Here is a 20,688-nt window from a genome sequence, read left to right as displayed (position 1 = left end):
ATATATATATATATATATATATATACACACACAAATATACATATATACATTTTAAATAGCTTTTACATAAAATTGCTTAATTTTTTATTTCATTAGGTGCCAATTGCAGGAATTTAGAAATCTTAAGGAGGATGGTCAATATTTAAAAAACATGTCAGCATCGAATAATTAGCTGGAAGCATTTTTTAGTCATGGTGAAGCTACCATATATGACTATTCATTAAAAAAAAAAACATTTAATCCACAAACCAAAACCCTCTGTCACATGGAGGCATTATATTTGGGTTAAGACTCATCACTGCCAGATGTGAAACTTACCCACGTCAGCAAGGGTTTTGATGCAACCCTCAATGTTAGTCTTCTGCAGGGAGTTGAGCCAGGTGCAGTTGTAGAGTCTGCAGGCTGACTGCAGCAGTTTAATGAAAGTTGCTTGATGGGCCTGACGAAGAGATTAGCAAAGCAACATTAATATGACTGATTCATAGAGCATAGGGAGAGAAATAAGTCTCCTCTTCACATCAGACTGAGATGAGATGAGGTGAGGAACTGGTGGATTGAACTTTCTCACTCTACCTGCAGGTTCGAGTTGCTGACAGAGAACTGCGAGCCGAAGAAGCCCTTGACGATGGCCATGATGGTATCAGTGACGTATTTTTCGAGGCATGTATCAGCATGCTTCCTGTCTGTGGGGCCGTTAGACACCTACAACAACATCATCATCAGGTCAGGATGCTTAGCACCCACATTAGCAAGCACAAATCAGTCACAGATGATCTAAACAGCTCTTTAAGCCTGTATATTATGCCTCACAAATTGCGAGGGAGGGAAACAGAGAGAGAAAGAGTTAGTTGGTGTCAGTTAACTCACCCTTGCCATGTCTACAAGGAAATTTTCAAAGAGTTTCCAAATGTGATTGCTGGTGTAGATCTCCTTCATCTCCACCTCAGTGTCCACATAGCAATGGTTCACGAAATTTACATATGCAATTTTTACCTGCAAAAGATGTAAAAACAACACTCAAAAAGTCTCGCTAATATCACTTACAAAAAAAGTCTACAGTTTTAATTGCATTTTTTGGACATGGCACTACCAAGTCTTTTTTTTTTTTGGTAAACATTTCATACAATGGTATACTGTGGCCGTAAAAAGGTATTTGGACATTTAAGCCAACTTAAAAAAATATATATATATTTATTTAAAATTTTCAATTATTATTATTATTCTTTTTTTATTTCAAACCTAATTTAGAAAATTATTGTATTGGTATGTTATTTTATCTCATGCATTGACATTCAAACGTTTTAAATGTGTGGCCAAAAATATATATTCACTAATATTCAAAAGTTTGGCATCTGAACATTATTTTTAATGTTTTTAAAAGAGGTCTTTTAAAAGGTCTGCATTTTTGGATAAAAAATATAATAAAAACAGTAATATTGTGAAACGATAAAAATGATAAAAAAAATTATAATAACAATAACACCAATAACTGTTTTCTACTTTAATATATTTTAAAATGTAATTTTTCTTTAATGTCACATTCAGAAATCATTCTAATATGCTGATTTGGTGCTCAAGAAACATTTCTTATTATTATCAATGTTAAAAATGGTTGATATTTTGTGTGAACTGTAATACATTTTTTCAGGATTCTTTGATGAATAGAAAAGAAAATTCAAAAAGAACAGAATTAATTTGAGATAGAAATCTTTTGTTATATTCTTAATGTCTTTACTGTCAATTATGACCAATTTAACGCATCCTAACTGAACAAAAGCATTAATTTCTTTAAAAAATTACTGACCCCAAACTTTTGAATAGTAGTGCATTTTGTCCACTGTATATCAAAGCACTGTGGTATTTCCATCTGTTTTTTCAACATCTATTTTTTTGTAAGGATCAATACTGTGCATGTTCTTGAGAGTTTTAAACTTTTAACTCGTCATGCACAGTAATAGCATGAGCAAACATTTTGTTCTCCATTATTAGACTAATGTCATTAGATAACTTATAAAAGCATCATTACAACATAATCAACAGCTCTAGCACTTTTCAAATATGCCATGGTGAGCTTTTCAAGAGAACATTCAGGTAGGGTTAATGTTCCATCACCTCTGGAATGCAGCCGTCGTACGTGACCACTTTGACAATGTCATCAAGCGGCAGAAGTGAGTTGCACTTGAGCTCTGTATCAACGTTCTTGCCCTCGGTGCAGGCTGCCAGCAGCTCCACTAGGGTGATGTGGTACGCTAGAGCATCATTCTCCTCCCTCGGAGACGACATCATATTTTGCAGCACCGGGAAAGAGGCACGGTCATTGTAGAAAACCAACACGTCTTCTCCTCCATTCACCAGCTACGGCCCAAAACAAACACAATGTCTGATTTAGCTCTACAAACACATAAATTCACTTTTATGTGAAGGGAAGTCTATATTGACAATTAGTGGAGAGTGATACAAAAATGAGTATTAAAATATTTTCAAAATTACTGATAAGTATTATAAAATTATACAAAAAGAAAACAATAGATATAAAAATATAATTATTTTCAAAATATATTATTAATTATAATTAATAATAAATATGTGCAAAAATATAATTTTAATACTCTGAGTATTATAAACATGATACACATGTACATATCTCCATCACACATTAAATTCAAAGTCCTTCTCACCTCATTCATGACTTTGCATTGACATTCCTTCACATATTTGCCATCGGCTTTCACAATGGTTTGGAGGAAGCGCAGGTACTGCACGTGACGGCCGTGGGTCTCAATGCAGTGCACGAAATGATGCACCACGCGGTCGCTGATCTCATTGCACAGGTGGTAGTTGTTCCTAAAGATGTAGCACATGGTTTTTGCCTCCAGAAGCTGAGAGAAGCAAAGAGAGAATCAAATGAAATATTCATCAGAATTCCCTTTTAACACCAAATAATCTATTAATAGAAAGGACGTGTAATGCTCATTAACAGTGTCCTCAGCTGAAATCAACTCAGTGGTGACACGCACCCCAGGGGTGAGGAAGAGGTTGAGGTGTTTGTGCAGCAGCGCCTGGTTCTGAGGATTATCTCTGCAGAAATACTGAAGGAAAGTGTGGGCTAGAGACATGATCTCGTCCATCTTTTCGTCCCCCTGAAGACGGAGCAGCAAGAGTTTGGCAGCATAAGGATCTCAATATGACAATCTCCAGGTCTAGATTTATTTTACAGTAGCATATGACAATGTTACGATATATAATGGTTAAACCACTTCTGAATTAATGAACAAAATTCACTAATGCCTGGTTGTGGAATCTATAAAATACTGAACTGATCATTTAAGCACTGAAGGAACGTCTACTCACCTTCTCATATGGGATCTGGAGGAGGTCTAGCACCACAGTGTGAGCTCCCATGTTCTTCAACAACCTCTGCTGCTGCACACGAATCTTCTTACCAGGAGAGCAGAGTTTACTGAGACTCAGCAGGATCTACATCAGAAACAAAATCACAAGTTTGAAGTTAAGTATTTTCGAGTTCTTCGGTCTCGAAAATTTTTCATCACTGGAGCTGAGGAACACTGTATGAAAAAGTTCCCACCTCTTTGACGATTTTGTAGTTGTTGGCTTTGTTGCTGTCTATTTGAGGTTTACTGTTCCCATCCTGCACTGGGCTCAAGATACCTGCTTCCTATAAACCAGAAATTAAGGTGTGAAATCAAGAAATTTTGTGTCTCATAAAAGATATCCATTTAACTCTTTTATTTTAGAATTATTTATATATTACTATTATATTATATATAATATTTGGAATTAGCTTTCATTTTTAAATTTTTGTTTTTCAATTTAAATTTGATTTAAGCATTCATCATTTTATGTAAAATATATAATTATGTATACATATAAATTTATTTTGTCATAGTTAGTTTTTTATTTTTAGTAGTTTAGTACTTAAACTTGAATGAATATTAAATATTAAGGTTTTTTAAAAGTTGTTTATATACATATATATATTTATATTTTATTTTCAGCTTCATTTCAATTAATGAATTTTTTGCTTTTTGACACAACAATAGCAAAAAATTATAAAAAATTATTACTAAACTACAAGGATAAAACTTAATGTGCATTATCATTATTTTATTACTAATATCAGTATTATGAGTTTATCATAATTTATGAAATACAATGTTGGTCAATCTCTAATTATTACGACAAAATTATTAGTGAACTAATCTTATGAGGGTCACAAAATTAATCCACATCAAACATTAACTGCTGTATCAAAGTCTTACAAAATAAGACGGCAAATGTATTCTCTTTGCTGTATTCGCAATGCACTGCAGAGAGGAAGCAAATCTGCTGCACTACAATTTAGCAATATGCTTGCAGTGTTTCTCCAGTAGGTGCGCACCTCCAAATTCTGCTCTTTGTTTTGATTCTCAGCAATGTCTTCACTGCTGTAACCTCCACTCTTCTCAACCCAGAGCTCAGACTTCTCCACTGTCAGCCGCAGCTGGTCCAGACTTGCCTTAATCTTCTTATAATTCTCCACATCCTCCTCAGAAACCAGCAACTGGACCTGCAAAACAAACACCATTGTTAACTGGCCAATAGCACCATTAAAACATGTGGTTCTTCCATTAAAACAGAATATTTAAAACCTCCATACACTGATAAGAAGATAAGAAGAACTGATAAGAAGTATGAGTGAGAGTAAGACCTGTTTGAAGGCCTGCAGAACTTCGGCTCTCTGGCTGAAGTGTTTGAAGATGAGCTGAAGAGAGCCGGAGACCAGCGGAGGGTAGTCCTGCATGATGAGGTGAATAAGCACCCGCAGAAACGTCTGACCGCCTTCATCATCGAGGTCCACCGAGTTCCTCTCCTTAGCACTGTGAACACAACAACACGAGATCTGAATCAATAATGAAGCCAATCCAAAAATCAAGTGTTTACATAGAAGTCCTAAAGACACAGCAGCAAAAAAAATGGCAAAATTACAGAAACGTAATCTAGTAGAGAGTTTATCGTGTTATGATATCTTGGGCATGTTTGTTCATATTGTTGTTTTTAATTCATTCAAATCACACAGCACACTGCTTCTTTTTATTGTCAGAAAAAAAATCCACATAAAGGTAAAAATGCCTCTTAAAATCAATTTTTAAAAAGGGGGAACAAAGTTTATTTACACTACCGATCAAAATTTAAGGTCAGTAATATTTTTGGTTTGCTTAAAAGAAAAAAAAAAAACTTTTATTAAGCAAGAATGCATTAAATTGATCAAAGGTGAAACAACTTGTAACAAATTGTTACAATACAATTTCAAATAAATGCTGTTCTTTTGAACATTCTATTAATCAAATCCTGAAAAAGGCAATTTCCACAAAAAATATTACGCAGCACAACTGTTTTTAACATTGATTATAATAAGACATGTTTATTGATCACAAAATCAACATATTGAATTTTTGAAGGAACAGAATGATTTCTGAAGAATCTATGTAATGACTGCTGAAAATTCAGCTTTGCTATCATATGAATAAATCCCATATTAAAATATATTAAAACAATTATTCCAAATTTGAACAATATTTCACAGTATTACTGTATCGACAGTCTGACTTATTTTCAATCCTTTTAAAAAAAGGCAGTATCTGTGCTGATAGTGATTCAGGTATCACAATTCAATTGTATTTTATACACCAAACAGAAAAAAAACAAACACATTGCAAGAAATCATTCCCTCACCTCCCTGAAAACATATTCTCTGCTTTCTCCGCAATCTCCTCAATGTTTGGCTCTGGAACATACCACAGTAATATTAAAATATACACACACACATACCCTTGAAACCAAAAATAAACTAATCAACTGCATGGTGTGGTTGGAAATGAATTTATATGACTGTATATGTCATGAAACTCTCACCAGCCATGACAGGAACTTCTGCCACTGAAGCAGAAGTGTCCAAAGTCTGGTCACCAAACTCTTTTTTATAGATAGACAGCAGATAGGTGATGCGGTAATCGAGACGCACATTCAGAATGAACTATAAATAGAAAAGATGAAATGAAAAAGGATGCCAACATTTAACAGAACCTCCAAAACTTTCTTCGACATAAACAAAGAAACGTTTGTGTTGTATAACTGATCAATTTAGTTCATTGAAATGCAACAGTCTACAAGGGCATCACCTGCAGAATCTCAATAATCCTGAGCTTGGTGTCCATCACCATGACGTTCTCGTTGTCAGGGAGACAGATTTGCTTTCCGTGGATTGGCTGAGCATCAGGGAGACAGTGGGGCATCATCAAGCCTCTGCTCAGAACCATCTGAGTCACCATCTCACCCACACCATGGATGGTACGCATGACATTATTACCTACACAAACACAGCCTGAAGTGTTACACCGCCTCAAGGACAAGCAGCTATTATCTTGCAAAACAAACACTGAAGACAGCTTTAAAATGGGGTCTCACCTCCCTCAGGGCTCTTGTTGAGTTTGAACATAAATGTGGAAGTGGGTTGGACAATGTCCAGGATGGCCAGCAGGGTTCGTGTGAGGCACAGCAGCTCATTAAAACTGTAGAAGCCAAAGTAGACCAGGTTACGTGCCAGGTGGACCACCTGTTAGAGTGACAGACAGAAGAAAATCCATTAAAATTCAAAGTGTTAGAGACTGAATCATTAGTATTCTGGTAGAGCTAATGCAGCCAATCTGCTCTGCTCTGTCCTCTGGACAAGTCTCATAATACACTCAAGAAAAACAGCAAACCTGGCACACAAATACAAAACACACAGACACACGAGCATGAAGTACAACATAAGCTCCATGTGACTGATTCACTAAAAAGTACTGGCTCATAAGGACTACACTCTTTGCGCTTTATGTTTTTGGTGCACTACAAAGAACCAATTCAATTGTTCGGGAATCAGTTTAACTTAAAAATAATGCCTAATAAAGTACAGTACACCCTTTTGGAATCCAACTACACTGGATGTGCTGTATTTTTTATTCACTAATAGAGTCGATTGAACTATACCAGTCAGGCTGTATGGATGAATTTGATTCAATACAATAAATTTTATGGTGTGGGAACCAGACCACACTTGTTGTGCTGTGTTTTTGATTCACTAAATAGAACCAAATCTTTAGAGTCATTCACTCAGTAATTGGTTGGACTACACTGTTTGCCCTCTATGAACAGATTTGATTTAATAAAAAAAACATTCATAAGGGTCATTCATTTGGTAATCGGACCACACTGGTTGTTCTGTATGTTTTTGATTTACTAAACAGAACCATTCGTTCAGGATTCAACGGAAGTACAGCAGTCATGTTGTATGGATGGATTCGATTCACTAAAAAACAGCTTATACTCTAAGAATCATAGGATGGACATAGATTTGAATTATCAAATTCATTTGGTAGTCAGACTAAACTGGTTGTGCTGTGTTTTTGATTCACTAAATGGAGCCTATTCCTTAGAATCATTTGTTCAGGAATCAATGACTACACTAGTAGTCACACTGTATTAATGGATTTGATTCACTAAAAAAGCAGCTTATAAGAGACATTAGCTCAGGAACTGGACTACACCGTTTGCGCTGTAAGGATCAATTTGATTTACTAAAAAAACAGCTCTTTAACATCAGTCATTTGAGAATTAGACTCCACTGGCCATGCAGTGATTTTAATTTACTAAAAAGAACCAACTCACAACTACAGTGAGTGACCAACACTGACTAGACTAGTCATGCTATATGAACAAATCTGCATCATTAAAAAAAAGCCAATAAAAGTCATCAGTCCGAGATTTGGACTACACTGTTCGTGCTTGTATGGTTTTGATTCACTTTAAAGAATCAACTCTTCAGAGTGATTCATTGACTACACTGATCTTGCTATATGAATAAATCTAAACCACTAAGAAAAAAGCTTATAAGAGTCATTTGTTCTGGAATTGACTACCCTGGGGTGCGTTTCCCAAAAGCAACTATGGTTGCAAGTTCCGTCATTACCTATAGAGTTCAATGGAACTTACCACCATAGTTAGCTAACGATGCTTTTGGGAAACGCACCCCAGGTCAGGCTGTATGTTTCGCACTGTAGATTTGGTGTTGGCTGAATAGTAGCGCAGGAAACAATGTCAGAGTATTTCAGAGTATTTATGGTGTTCTGTCCACACTGATGGAAAATTGCACATGTGAGAACCATTGACGGAACCAAACATCATCTCACCTCAAGGGTCAATTCATTCTTCTCTCTGTCTCCAAAGGGATCAGGCTGACTGACCACATCTTTGAGATATTCATCCACAAAATGCATAGTAGGGGCAAACTTTCTCTTCATGTCCTCTCTGGATGTGTCTCTGAACTCATAGTCATACCTGTTCACCAATTTTACAGTCAGATAAGCTGAACAACACAAAGCAGTCTTATAAATAAAGCCACATAATGGTAGAAGCAACAGAGGCAAAGATAGTTCCCATCTTACTCATTGACAGAGATCTTGGAGGGTATCTCAGTCCAGAGGCGCGCATAGCGAACAGGAACCACGGCCTCCTGCGGGTCGCGGTCCACATGCATGTGCAGCATTAGACGACAAAATGAGGCACGCAGGTTGTAAGGCAGGCAGTCATCAAACATGCAGCGGAGGATTAGATCTACAGGCAGCTGATTGGAAATCTGATTGATGGCCAGATACTGCCGATCCAGGCACATTTTAGCAAAAAGATTGAGCTGACACCTGAGAATGGATAGACATTCATATGTACTCCAATTTAAAAATAATAAAAGATCCTGCTTAGAAGATAAAACAATAAATAAACAAAATAAAATCAAATACACTATCTTTCAAAGATGTGATTGAACTCTAACCTGTAGTAGGTGATGATGTCAACGTCTAATTTTTGTCCATCCTTGGCATCCTGAGCCAGGTGGCGGATGGACTTCCCATGAGGCTCTTTGTGGTTATCAATCCAGTATAGCCATACCTCTTCATCATCACCATCCTCCTGGATTAAAGATGACTCTAGAGAGGTCTCTGTGTGTGGGATCAGTCTACGGAAACATAAACCCAGTCATATATCTTAATATAATACAAAACGACCTGTTAGACACTATTAGAGTTTCTTCCCATAATTCTGAGTCATTGTTATATAGCTAATCCCAGGATCTCACTTGGTCTGGATGAGGATGTCTGCGTTGATGGGGTTCAGCATGAATTTGCAAATCAGTTCCTGAGTGACAGGAATGGCTGTTTTGTTGGAGACACACAGGTCAGACAAATAATCCAGAAACCTAGGGAAAAATGCACAATAAAATATACATAAATATATTTATATATAAAATACATAATTTTTTTAATTTTCTATTCATCACAGAATCCTAAGAAAAATATATCACTGTTTAAAAAAAAAATATATATATATATATCAAGCAGCACAACTGTTTTAACACTGATAATATTAAAAAAAGTTTCTAGGGCACTAAATCAGCATATTTGAATTATTTCTGATGGATTGTGTGATGCTGAAGTCTGAAGTAACAGCTGCTCTGCAATCACAGGAATGAATTATATTTTAAAACATAAAATCAAAAATTTAGTTTTTTAAATTGTAATATTTCATAATATAACTAATTTGGAATCTAAATGATACTAATGGGACAAATAAGAATTTTATAAAAATAAAATCCTACTTGGAAAAAAATATAATACATTTTTGTTTATCCAGCAGAATATTACAGTACGTGTCTTAAAGATCTCTTATTTGATCCCAATACATTGGTCCCAAATTACAGAGAATCCATTCGTTTTCCTTAAAGATTTCATCAGTTCATAATAACATTTTCTGCCGGTACTGGTTAGTGCCAAACATTTGAGTGGATGTCTAAATCTCTGGGTCAGACCTGGGCTCTCGGTTCCTGCGCAGAAGTTTGACAAAGGTCTCAATCTCACGTGCAGTGATGTGTTTCTCTAACAGTTTGCGGTTGTTGTGCAGGAGAGCAGTGATTGTATCTTCGGCCAGGATCTCATAGCCGATTTGAGCCTGCATGATGGAAAAATTCTTGGCTATGTACTCCTGTGAGAAAGAAGACACGTATATTAGTCTACTGGACAACCCTAATAATTCAAACTGATAACTGAAGATGTTCCTTGCCTGATTCTTGCGGTAATCTTGTTGGGAATGGCGCAGAATTCTGTAACACAGTTGTAGCATGTACTTAAATGGAGCATTGCGCTGCTCCCCCATATCTTCCAGCTTCGGCATGGACGAGTCTTTAACCTCAGAAAATGGGGCTTTAAGAATTCCAAAGATCTGCAAACATAGAAATTACAGTCGGAAATTTGCTGTGCAATCTACGATTCTTTAAGAATCAACTTGAGATTACTGTTCGAGCAAACCTGTGCCAGGATGTTCTGCTCTCTCATGAGTTTCTGCCTCTCTCTGTTGGGGTTCGAGATGACCACAGACAGCACGTCCTGTCCGTTGTTCGGCACATCGCACACAAAGAAGATCAAATCCTCCAAAAGCTTAATAGTAAACCTAAACGTAAAAATATAAATACATAACATAAAACGTAAAAATATAAATGCATAACAGTGATCTCATTTTACTTCCTTGGCTTGAAAGTGACTTCTGTGTGAGCTGTGCTTCATACATTTCTATGCTATTGACAATGGACAATGCTAGTGTGCAAAAAAAAAGGTTTGTGACCCCATTGTGACCACACCTTAACAAATTCAAAGGCCTTCAGTAAGTGTGACGTATACCTGCGTTCATTTGCTACTGCGAAATTGCTGATCCCCAAAATACGCACAAACATCTCCAAGACCTTGTTGGCATCATTGGCAAAATCCAAATCCCTGACTTCTGACAGGGGGACAGAATTAATGGAGAACGCCTCCTTGTCCTCCTTCATGCGGCAGGTGCCGATCTGTTCAAATAAACAGAGAAATTACACAAGCTTTCATTGACAAGACTAATTTTTCTTCAAATAAAAATAAAGGAAATAAACAACCTTGAGCATAACGGGTCGTTCCTCCTCAACATCAATGGGAATGTTAGTACTGGTCACCCAAGTGTTTGTGCACAAGTTCCTGAGTCTCACATAGGAATTCCTAAAAAAGGACATATTTTCAAGGAATCGAACCCATGACCTTGCAGTTGTTAGCATCATACTGATTTTTCGGCTACAGGAAATACCCAACAGTACATTTGGCATATCGACAGCACTTAATGGGGACTTGAATAAAAACTAATCTGGATAAATGGTTTCATAAGTATATTTTAAAATCTAAATGGTTGCTCTAAAAAGGCTTCGTGAGCACTTGAATGCATTGGGAGCACTTGTTCTACAATCATTACTCCCTTTCAAACCCTTACTGCTGCTTTTTCACACCTACATCTCTTAGCTTGCACTTCTAGCCAATTTTGAAGCTTAGTTAGAGCTTGTCTCTTTAGGGTAGATTGCTTGTCCCGTTCCTCATTTCCAATAAAAGGGTTTGTTAAACAAATAAATGCACATCTAAATTTAAGTGTTTTTCATTCTAATCTCATGGTTTTCATGATTAAAAGTCATTTTAGTGTACAGGAACAAACCTGGGAACTAGGCAGTCTGCCCGCTGTAAGGTGGTGGCATCCAGTTCAAAAAGAGAGGCAATGTCATTGCCATGGGGCACTGCAACAAGGGTGTAGGGGATCTTGTCAGCCTGCCACTTCTTTTTAGAGTACAAAGTGTCTGTGTTGGTCTGAGGTTTGCACAAGGAGACAGGGGAAGGTCACATTGGTGTATAAAAACCCACATATGACAATGCAAGTAACACTGAGTCTGCATGTACTGTACCATTACTACTGGTTTTAAATATACTTACTTGTGATTATGGGTTACTATATGTAATTTTTATTCTTATACTGTATTCTCATATACAGTATATTCTCATATACTGTATTATAAATTTTTTCCTGCATTTTTCTATTCTACAGAGATTTCTTTTATTTTTACATGAAAAATATTCATGGTGAAAGTACCTCAAACCAGGGTTATTATTGTTAACTAAAATTAAGATTAAAACCTTAAAAAATATAGTTTTTTATTTGAAATAAAATCAACATTAATGCTACTAAAATATGAAAAATAATAAATGCATTATATTTAAGCCAGTTGCTAAGGAAACGTTTCTCATTTTCATTGATGTACTAAAATAACTGAAACTGAAATAAAAATTAATTAAACAATATAAACATTAAAAAACTAAAAAATACAGAAACGCCAAACAAAACATTAAATGGACTAAATGGAATTAATTAAAATGAAAATGGAAAACATAAAAACTAATTTAAACAACGAATAAAAACTACAATAGTATCTCAATAACAGTAAAATAACAAAAACTGCCCTGCTGAATAATAAAATCAAATTAAATATAAAAAAATAAAATAAAATAACCTATTTATAGTAATGCACTTCCTATGGAAGTCTATGGGGTAAAGCATTTAAAAGAAGATTATTTTATTTACGCTTATTTTTGTTAAAGCTGTTTGCTGGCATTACAAGGTCATAACAGGATTCGAAGGTTGCATATGACAAGACACGATTGCAAGCCATTCGACTAATCTCATGTTGAAACTTGCAATGTTTATGTCTTGTGGCTCTACTTCCATAAAAGAGTGCGTTTTAACATTTATTCAGTTCCAATGTTAGTGTGCTACTGTAAACACATCTTTGCTCATTTTTAAAAAACTGACAACTGTTAATCGACAGCATTGAACCTGCAATTCCTACAATGGCCACAGCTCAAACAGATCTTGCAAAAAAATTCTGAGAAAAACCCAGAGGTCATCTACAGTGAGGATATTATGCAGGACTGCATCTGTAGCACAGACTGTTTTCACCGGAGCTTTTTGATGGAGGGCTATTTGGAGAGCAGCATTATAAATTCTCCTCTGCTCTGACTCTCTGCAGCTCCTCTGACTCACTCCTCCACTGAAGCAGACAGCACGTCTGCCAGACTCTCACGGGGCACCCCCAGATTCAGACATTATGTAAGGAGCCCCCTCTGCGAGTGTGCGCGAGCGTGTGCGAGTGTGTTTGTCTGCAAGGCTGCTGAAGCAGAATGCTAATACAGCGGAAAGGTGCAGTGAGAGATACAGGCGGAAGAAAAAAAAAAATTCCGGAGAGTAGGAGGACGGGAGTTGTGCGAGGCTGTCTGTTGCAGCGTGAAGGAGGGGAGAGAAGCGGATTACGTAATAGAGAAGTTGTGCAGGAGAGTTGGGCTGAGCCGCAATGCTGTGTAGACGAGACAGAACGGGTTCTGTTTACTTCAGCAGAGAGAGTCAGACACAAAACTTCAAATACAGTTCAACACAATCAGCAAATGTGATTAATACTTCAAAGATAGAGTCTGCAAACTTAAAAAAATATGTGTGTATTCTGAAGAATGGGAAAAGGATCTTCTGTGGAACTCTGCAGATATTTCTGTGGAATTCTGCAAGCCTAGTTATGACTCACATAGGTTGGCATCCAAGTGAGGTCTGACTTACCTCGTTTTTGGTGCTGATACTGTCGGTACGATCTTTGAAATCAGGATTCACCTGAAAAAGAAGCAGCAGTGTTCATGAAGGCCTTATGGAATACACACAGTTACAAAGGGGGGTTGTTTCATCATTTTTATCTTGGACAATAACCCCTCTGTCTGCCTTGTGCACAGTGGATGGCTGTGACGGATTCCACACCACTGTGACAATAACATTGAGAAGGCTGCCACCTGCAGCCCATCTTCATCACAATAGAACATTTTCAGAGGTTGATCTTTTATAGTTTAGAAGACTTGACTATAAAAGTTATGTGTACTCTACCATTCTAAAATTTGGGATTGGTACGTTTTTTTTTTTATGTTTTGAAAAAAAAAAAAAGGGCATTTATTTGATCAGGAATACAGTAAAAACAGCAATATTGTAAAACATTATTATAAATAAAAAATTACAGTTTTTTATTTTAATATACCTTAAAACAAAATCTATTCCTTTAAAGGTAAAGCAGAATTTTCGACAGCCATTACTCCAGATTTCAGCATCACATCATTTTAATGCAGATTGGTGTTCAAGAAACATTTCCATTGAACCTGCAATTCCTACAATGGCCACAGCTCAAACAGATCTTGCAAAAAAATTCTGAGAAAAACCCAGAGGTCATCTACAGTGAGGATATTATGCAGGACTGCATCTGTAGCACAGACTGTTTTCACCGGAGCTTTTTGATGGAGGGCTATTTGGAGAGCAGCATTATAAATTCTCCTCTGCTCTGACTCTCTGCAGCTCCTCTGACTCACTCCTCCACTGAAGCAGACAGCACGTCTGCCAGACTCTCACGGGGCACCCCCAGATTCAGACATTATGTAAGGAGCCCCCTCTGCGAGTGTGCGCGAGCGTGTGCGAGTGTGTTTGTCTGCAAGGCTGCTGAAGCAGAATGCTAATACAGCGGAAAGGTGCAGTGAGAGATACAGGCGGAAGAAAAAAAAAAATTCCGGAGAGTAGGAGGACGGGAGTTGTGCGAGGCTGTCTGTTGCAGCGTGAAGGAGGGGAGAGAAGCGGATTACGTAATAGAGAAGTTGTGCAGGAGAGTTGGGCTGAGCCGCAATGCTGTGTAGACGAGACAGAACGGGTTCTGTTTACTTCAGCAGAGAGAGTCAGACACAAAACTTCAAATACAGTTCAACACAATCAGCAAATGTGATTAATACTTCAAAGATAGAGTCTGCAAACTTAAAAAAATATGTGTGTATTCTGAAGAATGGGAAAAGGATCTTCTGTGGAACTCTGCAGATATTTCTGTGGAATTCTGCAAGCCTAGTTATGACTCACATAGGTTGGCATCCAAGTGAGGTCTGACTTACCTCGTTTTTGGTGCTGATACTGTCGGTACGATCTTTGAAATCAGGATTCACCTGAAAAAGAAGCAGCAGTGTTCATGAAGGCCTTATGGAATACACACAGTTACAAAGGGGGGTTGTTTCATCATTTTTATCTTGGACAATAACCCCTCTGTCTGCCTTGTGCACAGTGGATGGCTGTGACGGATTCCACACCACTGTGACAATAACATTGAGAAGGCTGCCACCTGCAGCCCATCTTCATCACAATAGAACATTTTCAGAGGTTGATCTTTTATAGTTTAGAAGACTTGACTATAAAAGTTATGTGTACTCTACCATTCTAAAATTTGGGATTGGTACGTTTTTTTTTTTATGTTTTGAAAAAAAAAAAAAGGGCATTTATTTGATCAGGAATACAGTAAAAACAGCAATATTGTAAAACATTATTATAAATAAAAAATTACAGTTTTTTATTTTAATATACCTTAAAACAAAATCTATTCCTTTAAAGGTAAAGCAGAATTTTCGACAGCCATTACTCCAGATTTCAGCATCACATCATTTTAATGCAGATTGGTGTTCAAGAAACATTTCTTATTATTAATGATTTTAATAAAGCAGTTGTGCTATTAATATTTTTGTCAAAACTTTGATGCATTTCATGATTACAAATTATTTGTAACATTGTAAAAGTACTGTCACTTTCGATCAATTTAATGTGGTAAACACTACTGTTAAAAAGTTTAAGCATTCATTTTGTCTCCGATGTTTCTCCAAAATTCCTTAACAGAAATAATAATTGAAAAAAATGAGACTACTCTTGACATTCAAGTAGAAGTACAGAGCTCTGGACCCTTTTCACAGTCTGTGATGACATCTCCACAGTTATTAACGTCGCAAATTTAGCAAAGTTTTTTCATATTTTTATTTAAACAATTTTTTTATTACTGTACATTTATAACCCTATTCTTTGAGTTTTCTTACCTTAGCATTAAATTACAGAAAACGGGTTAACACTGCTGCTTGAGTGTTTCTAAAACAATGGCTGAGGAAGTGACGGCAAATCTTACTTCTTTCTCTCTTCTGTGCAACATAATAAATCTCTTCATTTTTTTCCTCTTTTGGAAAGTCGTAGAAACGCTATCGTGGATTTTTTTCATTTGCTATTGGGGCAAATGGGAACGTAAAAATTATATTTGTTGTGACGACTTCCAATTCTGAGAACCCTGGAAATGGGAAGAGCGTCCATAAAATTATTCGGAATATTAAAGTTCAGATAATCTGGTGTTGGGAGTGTTTGATGAGAAATATATGAGTTGATATTAAGATCTCCTTAAACTCCTCTATTGTTTCTTGTAGACAGCAAGATCTCAGAGAGAACTGCTAATACATTGTGACATTCTTCTGATGTCAGCATTCAGATAATATGTTATTGATTTCAGGGTCAGTTGAGTAAATGCAGCTAAATCACCCAAGTGGCGCACCAGTGAGTTTACTGCTCTAGGAAAAGCTTCAAGCGTGCAGCATGCAAATAGATGTAAACCACAGGAATTCACACAAACCACAACATGTCAAACCATATAGTAAACAGCTCTTTAACCATGACTGAATTATGTAAAACAGGCAGAAGGGAAAAACCAGATGAGTTTCTGGGAAGGACTAAACAAAGTAGACATGGAATGCACACCTCTGCCGCAAGGTAGTGTCCTGTGGCGAGGTGTTTGAAGCGAAACAGGCTGTTCCACTGGCCGGCTCCTCCTCTGCAGGGGTCATAGTGGACAACCTGAAGCACACGGGACAGGATGAGAGACTCCAGATTAATTCTGTACAGCATGATATTGTTCTAACATCTGAGTAAGAACATATACTACCGTTCAAAAGTTCCGGGTATGATAAAGTTTTTCATTTTAAAGAAATTCATATTTGTACTTAGCCAGGACAAGTTAAACTGATTAAAATGACAGTAAATAAATGTATAATATTACAGAAGATTTTTATTTCAGATAAAGGCTGTTCTTTTGAACTTTTCATTTCTTAAAGAATCCTAAAAAATTTAGTTTTCACAAAAATATTATGCTGCACAAATGTTTTCAACATTGATAATAATAAGAAATGAAAACTGGAGTAATGGCTGCTGAATATTCAGCTTTGTCATCAAAGGAATAACTCCTAGATTTTTCAAAAACATTATAAAAAGTGTCATTGACCCCAAACTTTTGAACAGTAGTGTGTATCCCATTTATAAACCATAAAATGTTATGATACATTTTACTTCACTACGTACATATAGATAACTTTAAGTTTGTGAACAAGAAAAACATACGTACCTCCACTTCCCATAGTGCTTTTGAACTGGTGGCGGAGGTTGCGGATTGGCGGAGAGTGGTTCTTAAGAAGACATACTGTTGCTTTTTGTACTCATCACAAGTAAGAAACTTTTCTTGCTCGGCATGAAACAACCTCACCACATCCCCCTGAGTGAATCAAAGAGAGAGACAAATGATTAGAGATATTATAAACCACATTCAATACAAAACAAACCTAAATCAATACATCACTCCCCACATATCTAGTAAACCACAACATAAGACTCACCCCTTTTAATATGTCATCTCTGTATTCACTGAATTTCATGAAAAGAGTGACCTTCCAACTGGTGTTGCAGTTCAAAGCGTTAACCTGACAGACCGGAAATACAAAACACACATCTTTATTTCCATTACTTTTTCAATAGTTTCTATAGTTCCACTTTTTCTCAAAACTGTTTTTTATTAACTCAAAAAACAATTATATCACAAATCAAACATTTCTTTTACTTTTCATACGATATATTTAGAATTTTTAAGACATTTAAGGTTATTGCAATTATCAGTGCTGTCAAATGATTAATCGCGATTAATCGAGTCCAAAATAAAAGTTTTTGTTTACATAATATATGTGTGTGCACTGTGTATATTTATTATGCGGAGAACACAGCTGGTGTCTGACCTCTTTGCAGCCACGGTTATCCAGGAGTTCGATGTTGCTGGCGTGGAGAGGCTGCCCTGCGTTTACAGGCATTAGAACCACTTTATCTCCAACCACCACCTACAAACACATACACATATATAACACTGCATTCAACCACAGAGGTTTCTGTTGTTTCTCCATTTCAACAGTAAAAGAAACCAAATGACATCACATCCTGTGACATGCAGAGTTTGAAACTGGTGTTTTAGACACATTTATACTTGACCCCATGAAGTCTGTAAGCATGCCTTTCTTATGCTAACATAATAAAAGGAGTCAACTGTGTTAAAAGCGAATAAAAACATAATGCCACTGATCACAAATTCAATAGAACCAATCATTTAATTCCGTTAATTTGATAATAATTGATTAAATAATCATTTGTAGGTCAATGAAGTTGTTCATACGTAAATGATTTACATTTTAGATGCTGTCAATACGTCAATATTGCATGTTTTCCTGATGTGTATGCAAATGTAAGTAAATACACATACGGTAGAACCACACTTTTCAAAAAAATGCATAAAATACTGAAATAATGTTTTTAAAAGATCTTAGCTAGTGTTAAGTTTAGGTTATGAAGGATAAAAAAAGAACTTAATTGAGTTAACTGAACAATGAAAATTTGTAAATTACAGTGACAATGAATGAAGAACAAACTATCTGTACATCAGCTATTAATGTATTAACAATGTAGAGACTACAATTTATAAACTATGAATTAACTATAGTTTGATTTATACATACTTTATTACTGTATTCACATACTAATGTTACCAACAAAATAAAGGCCATGGGGTATTAAGAAAGAAAAGTATATTGTCACATGGGAAAGAAAACTGCACTTGTCAAGCTATTTCATGGGGTCGTAAATTGCAGATACTAATGAAAAATTACGGACAACTTGTTTACACACAGATATAATATCCATTGCATGCTTAAAGAGCTAGTGTAAATGCACAGTTTGTGAAGAACATGTGAGTGAAGTGTTTATCGTTCTCTTTCTCTATACATAATATAACATCACAGTCACACACAACCAATCTCACTCAGAACTCAAGCCACTGATGTCAACAATGAATCTGAACCAGTTTGGATGCTATTTAATAATTCTATTCTGATCTGGAAACTATTTGCATACTAGAACTGATTGTATTTGGATATATTTTAATAGTTCAGGCTTGAAAGAAAAAAATCAAGACTGTAACAGGCAGTTAGGGTTGCATGTCACATGCATGTTAGCATGCTGCATACTTCTCTGTGTATACACACACACACACACTGCATGCGCCAAATATATTATATACCTTCACGATTCAGTTGCTGAGATGAAAACAAGAGGAGAGACCAGTTAACACAACAAAATGTTAATATAATGATGAGAGGTGATTAGCTTTTTAAAATGATAATGCAGTAATTTCTTCACTGCATGTTTAAAAAAAGAAAAACATGATAAAAGTCAGAACCTAAACACAGCGATTGTTTCTGAAGTGTTTGTTGTGTTAGTGGAGTGAAGCCTACATTGTCTCCTTCGCTGCGTAGCTTCCAAAAAGGCTGGATGTAGAACCAGGAGCCCTCGTTTCCTGAAGGGTCCAGAGAGACACGCATGGCGTTCTTCTCCAGCAGGGCCGGAAGACGCTTATTCACTGTCAGGTACTTATTACTCTTAATATGGAGAAGCTGAAAATATAAGGACAGTTTACTGTATTAAAAATACTGTACCACATACATTATCATTCAAAAATTTGAGGTCTATATGATTTTTTTTCAATGCATCAAAAATGACAGTAAATACATTTATATATTACCAAAAAAAAATCTATTTCAAATTAATGCTGTTCTTTTGAAATTTCTATTCATCAAATAATCCTGAAAAAATGTATTACTGTTTCTACAAAAATATTAATATTACACATTTCTTTAGAACCAAATCAGCATATTAGAATGAATATAAGTAAAATAAGATGCAAATATAGACCAGCCATAATTCAAAAGTGAAAAATCTGGCTCTGTGAGACTATAATCTGATACTAAACTGAAACTTTCAGTTTATTATCAGATGCTAGACATACATAGCCAGACTTTTGAATTTCAAATCTTGTCTTTGAAAGTAAAACACAAGGCCACACACACACACACGAATTTCAGTCAAGTCAGTCGCCTTGAAGGCAACTGCAAAACTCAAACGAAGAGGCCCGTTGGGTCAAATATGTTTGGCAAAATGTCGGCAACCATGGTTTTTGTGTAAGCCCATAGAAACACTTAGATCAAAGTGACCAATCAAACAGGCATTTTTTTCTATTGGTTCTAGAGCCGTATATCACCCACGCTGTCAAATGCCTCTTTGGCCCTTGAGCGGGGCACTGGCAGCCTTGGCAACAGTGTGAAAACAAACAGAACGTTCTTGATGTCCAACCAAAAGTGTAAAAAACAAACATTTGTTGATAAGAAGAGGGAAGCTCGACTGTACCTGTATAACCCGACTATATTTGACAACCTCTCCCAACAATTTCTTGTTCTCAGTGTCATTTTGTTTTTGCTCCAGTTCCGCTGCATGCTGCAAAACGTAGTAGAAAAGACAGAAAACTATAATTAGCAATCCCAAAATGCCTAGTAGTAGAATTCTATTGCATAATCAGTGATGTTAAAGGGGTCATATGATGCTTTTTTAAAGATCATTATTTTGTGTATTTGGTGTAACGGAATATGTTGACATGCTTTAATGTTCAAAAAACACATTATTTTTCAAATACTGTACATTATTGTAAGTCCTCTATGCCCCGCCTCTCAAACGCTTCGTTTTCTACAAAGTCCC

General features: G+C 36.2%; 1 protein-coding gene across 1 annotated transcript in view; it reads right to left on the bottom strand.

Moving 5' to 3' along the window:
• LOC107730567 (inositol 1,4,5-trisphosphate receptor type 2) overlaps positions 1-20,688 on the bottom strand; it is a 98,104-nt gene that overhangs the window by 62,746 nt on the left and 14,670 nt on the right. The window contains exons 4-35 of the mRNA XM_016541426.1: positions 20,344-20,430; positions 19,395-19,553; positions 17,853-17,951; positions 17,460-17,543; positions 17,192-17,338; positions 16,552-16,647; positions 14,886-14,936; positions 13,534-13,584; positions 11,593-11,741; positions 11,012-11,111; positions 10,764-10,927; positions 10,395-10,536; positions 10,150-10,308; positions 9,899-10,071; positions 9,170-9,289; positions 8,867-9,049; positions 8,484-8,735; positions 8,229-8,376; positions 6,466-6,613; positions 6,180-6,367; positions 5,914-6,034; positions 5,734-5,785; positions 4,709-4,877; positions 4,400-4,567; positions 3,587-3,676; positions 3,352-3,477; positions 3,018-3,140; positions 2,679-2,879; positions 2,113-2,355; positions 868-993; positions 574-702; positions 319-439 (exon numbers count right to left, since the gene is read on the bottom strand). Coding sequence (XP_016396912.1) covers positions 319-439; positions 574-702; positions 868-993; positions 2,113-2,355; positions 2,679-2,879; positions 3,018-3,140; positions 3,352-3,477; positions 3,587-3,676; positions 4,400-4,567; positions 4,709-4,877; positions 5,734-5,785; positions 5,914-6,034; positions 6,180-6,367; positions 6,466-6,613; positions 8,229-8,376; positions 8,484-8,735; positions 8,867-9,049; positions 9,170-9,289; positions 9,899-10,071; positions 10,150-10,308; positions 10,395-10,536; positions 10,764-10,927; positions 11,012-11,111; positions 11,593-11,741; positions 13,534-13,584; positions 14,886-14,936; positions 16,552-16,647; positions 17,192-17,338; positions 17,460-17,543; positions 17,853-17,951; positions 19,395-19,553; positions 20,344-20,430 — 4,369 coding nt within the window. The remainder of the gene's footprint in view (positions 1-318; positions 440-573; positions 703-867; positions 994-2,112; positions 2,356-2,678; positions 2,880-3,017; positions 3,141-3,351; positions 3,478-3,586; positions 3,677-4,399; positions 4,568-4,708; positions 4,878-5,733; positions 5,786-5,913; positions 6,035-6,179; positions 6,368-6,465; positions 6,614-8,228; positions 8,377-8,483; positions 8,736-8,866; positions 9,050-9,169; positions 9,290-9,898; positions 10,072-10,149; positions 10,309-10,394; positions 10,537-10,763; positions 10,928-11,011; positions 11,112-11,592; positions 11,742-13,533; positions 13,585-14,885; positions 14,937-16,551; positions 16,648-17,191; positions 17,339-17,459; positions 17,544-17,852; positions 17,952-19,394; positions 19,554-20,343; positions 20,431-20,688) is intronic.

Source organism: Sinocyclocheilus rhinocerous, unplaced genomic scaffold (genome assembly GCF_001515625.1).
Source record: "Sinocyclocheilus rhinocerous isolate Xijiao unplaced genomic scaffold, SAMN03320098_v1.1 scaffold13, whole genome shotgun sequence".
NCBI lineage: Eukaryota > Metazoa > Chordata > Actinopteri > Cypriniformes > Cyprinidae > Sinocyclocheilus > Sinocyclocheilus rhinocerous.
This window is presented reverse-complemented; position numbering and strand designations above follow the sequence as displayed.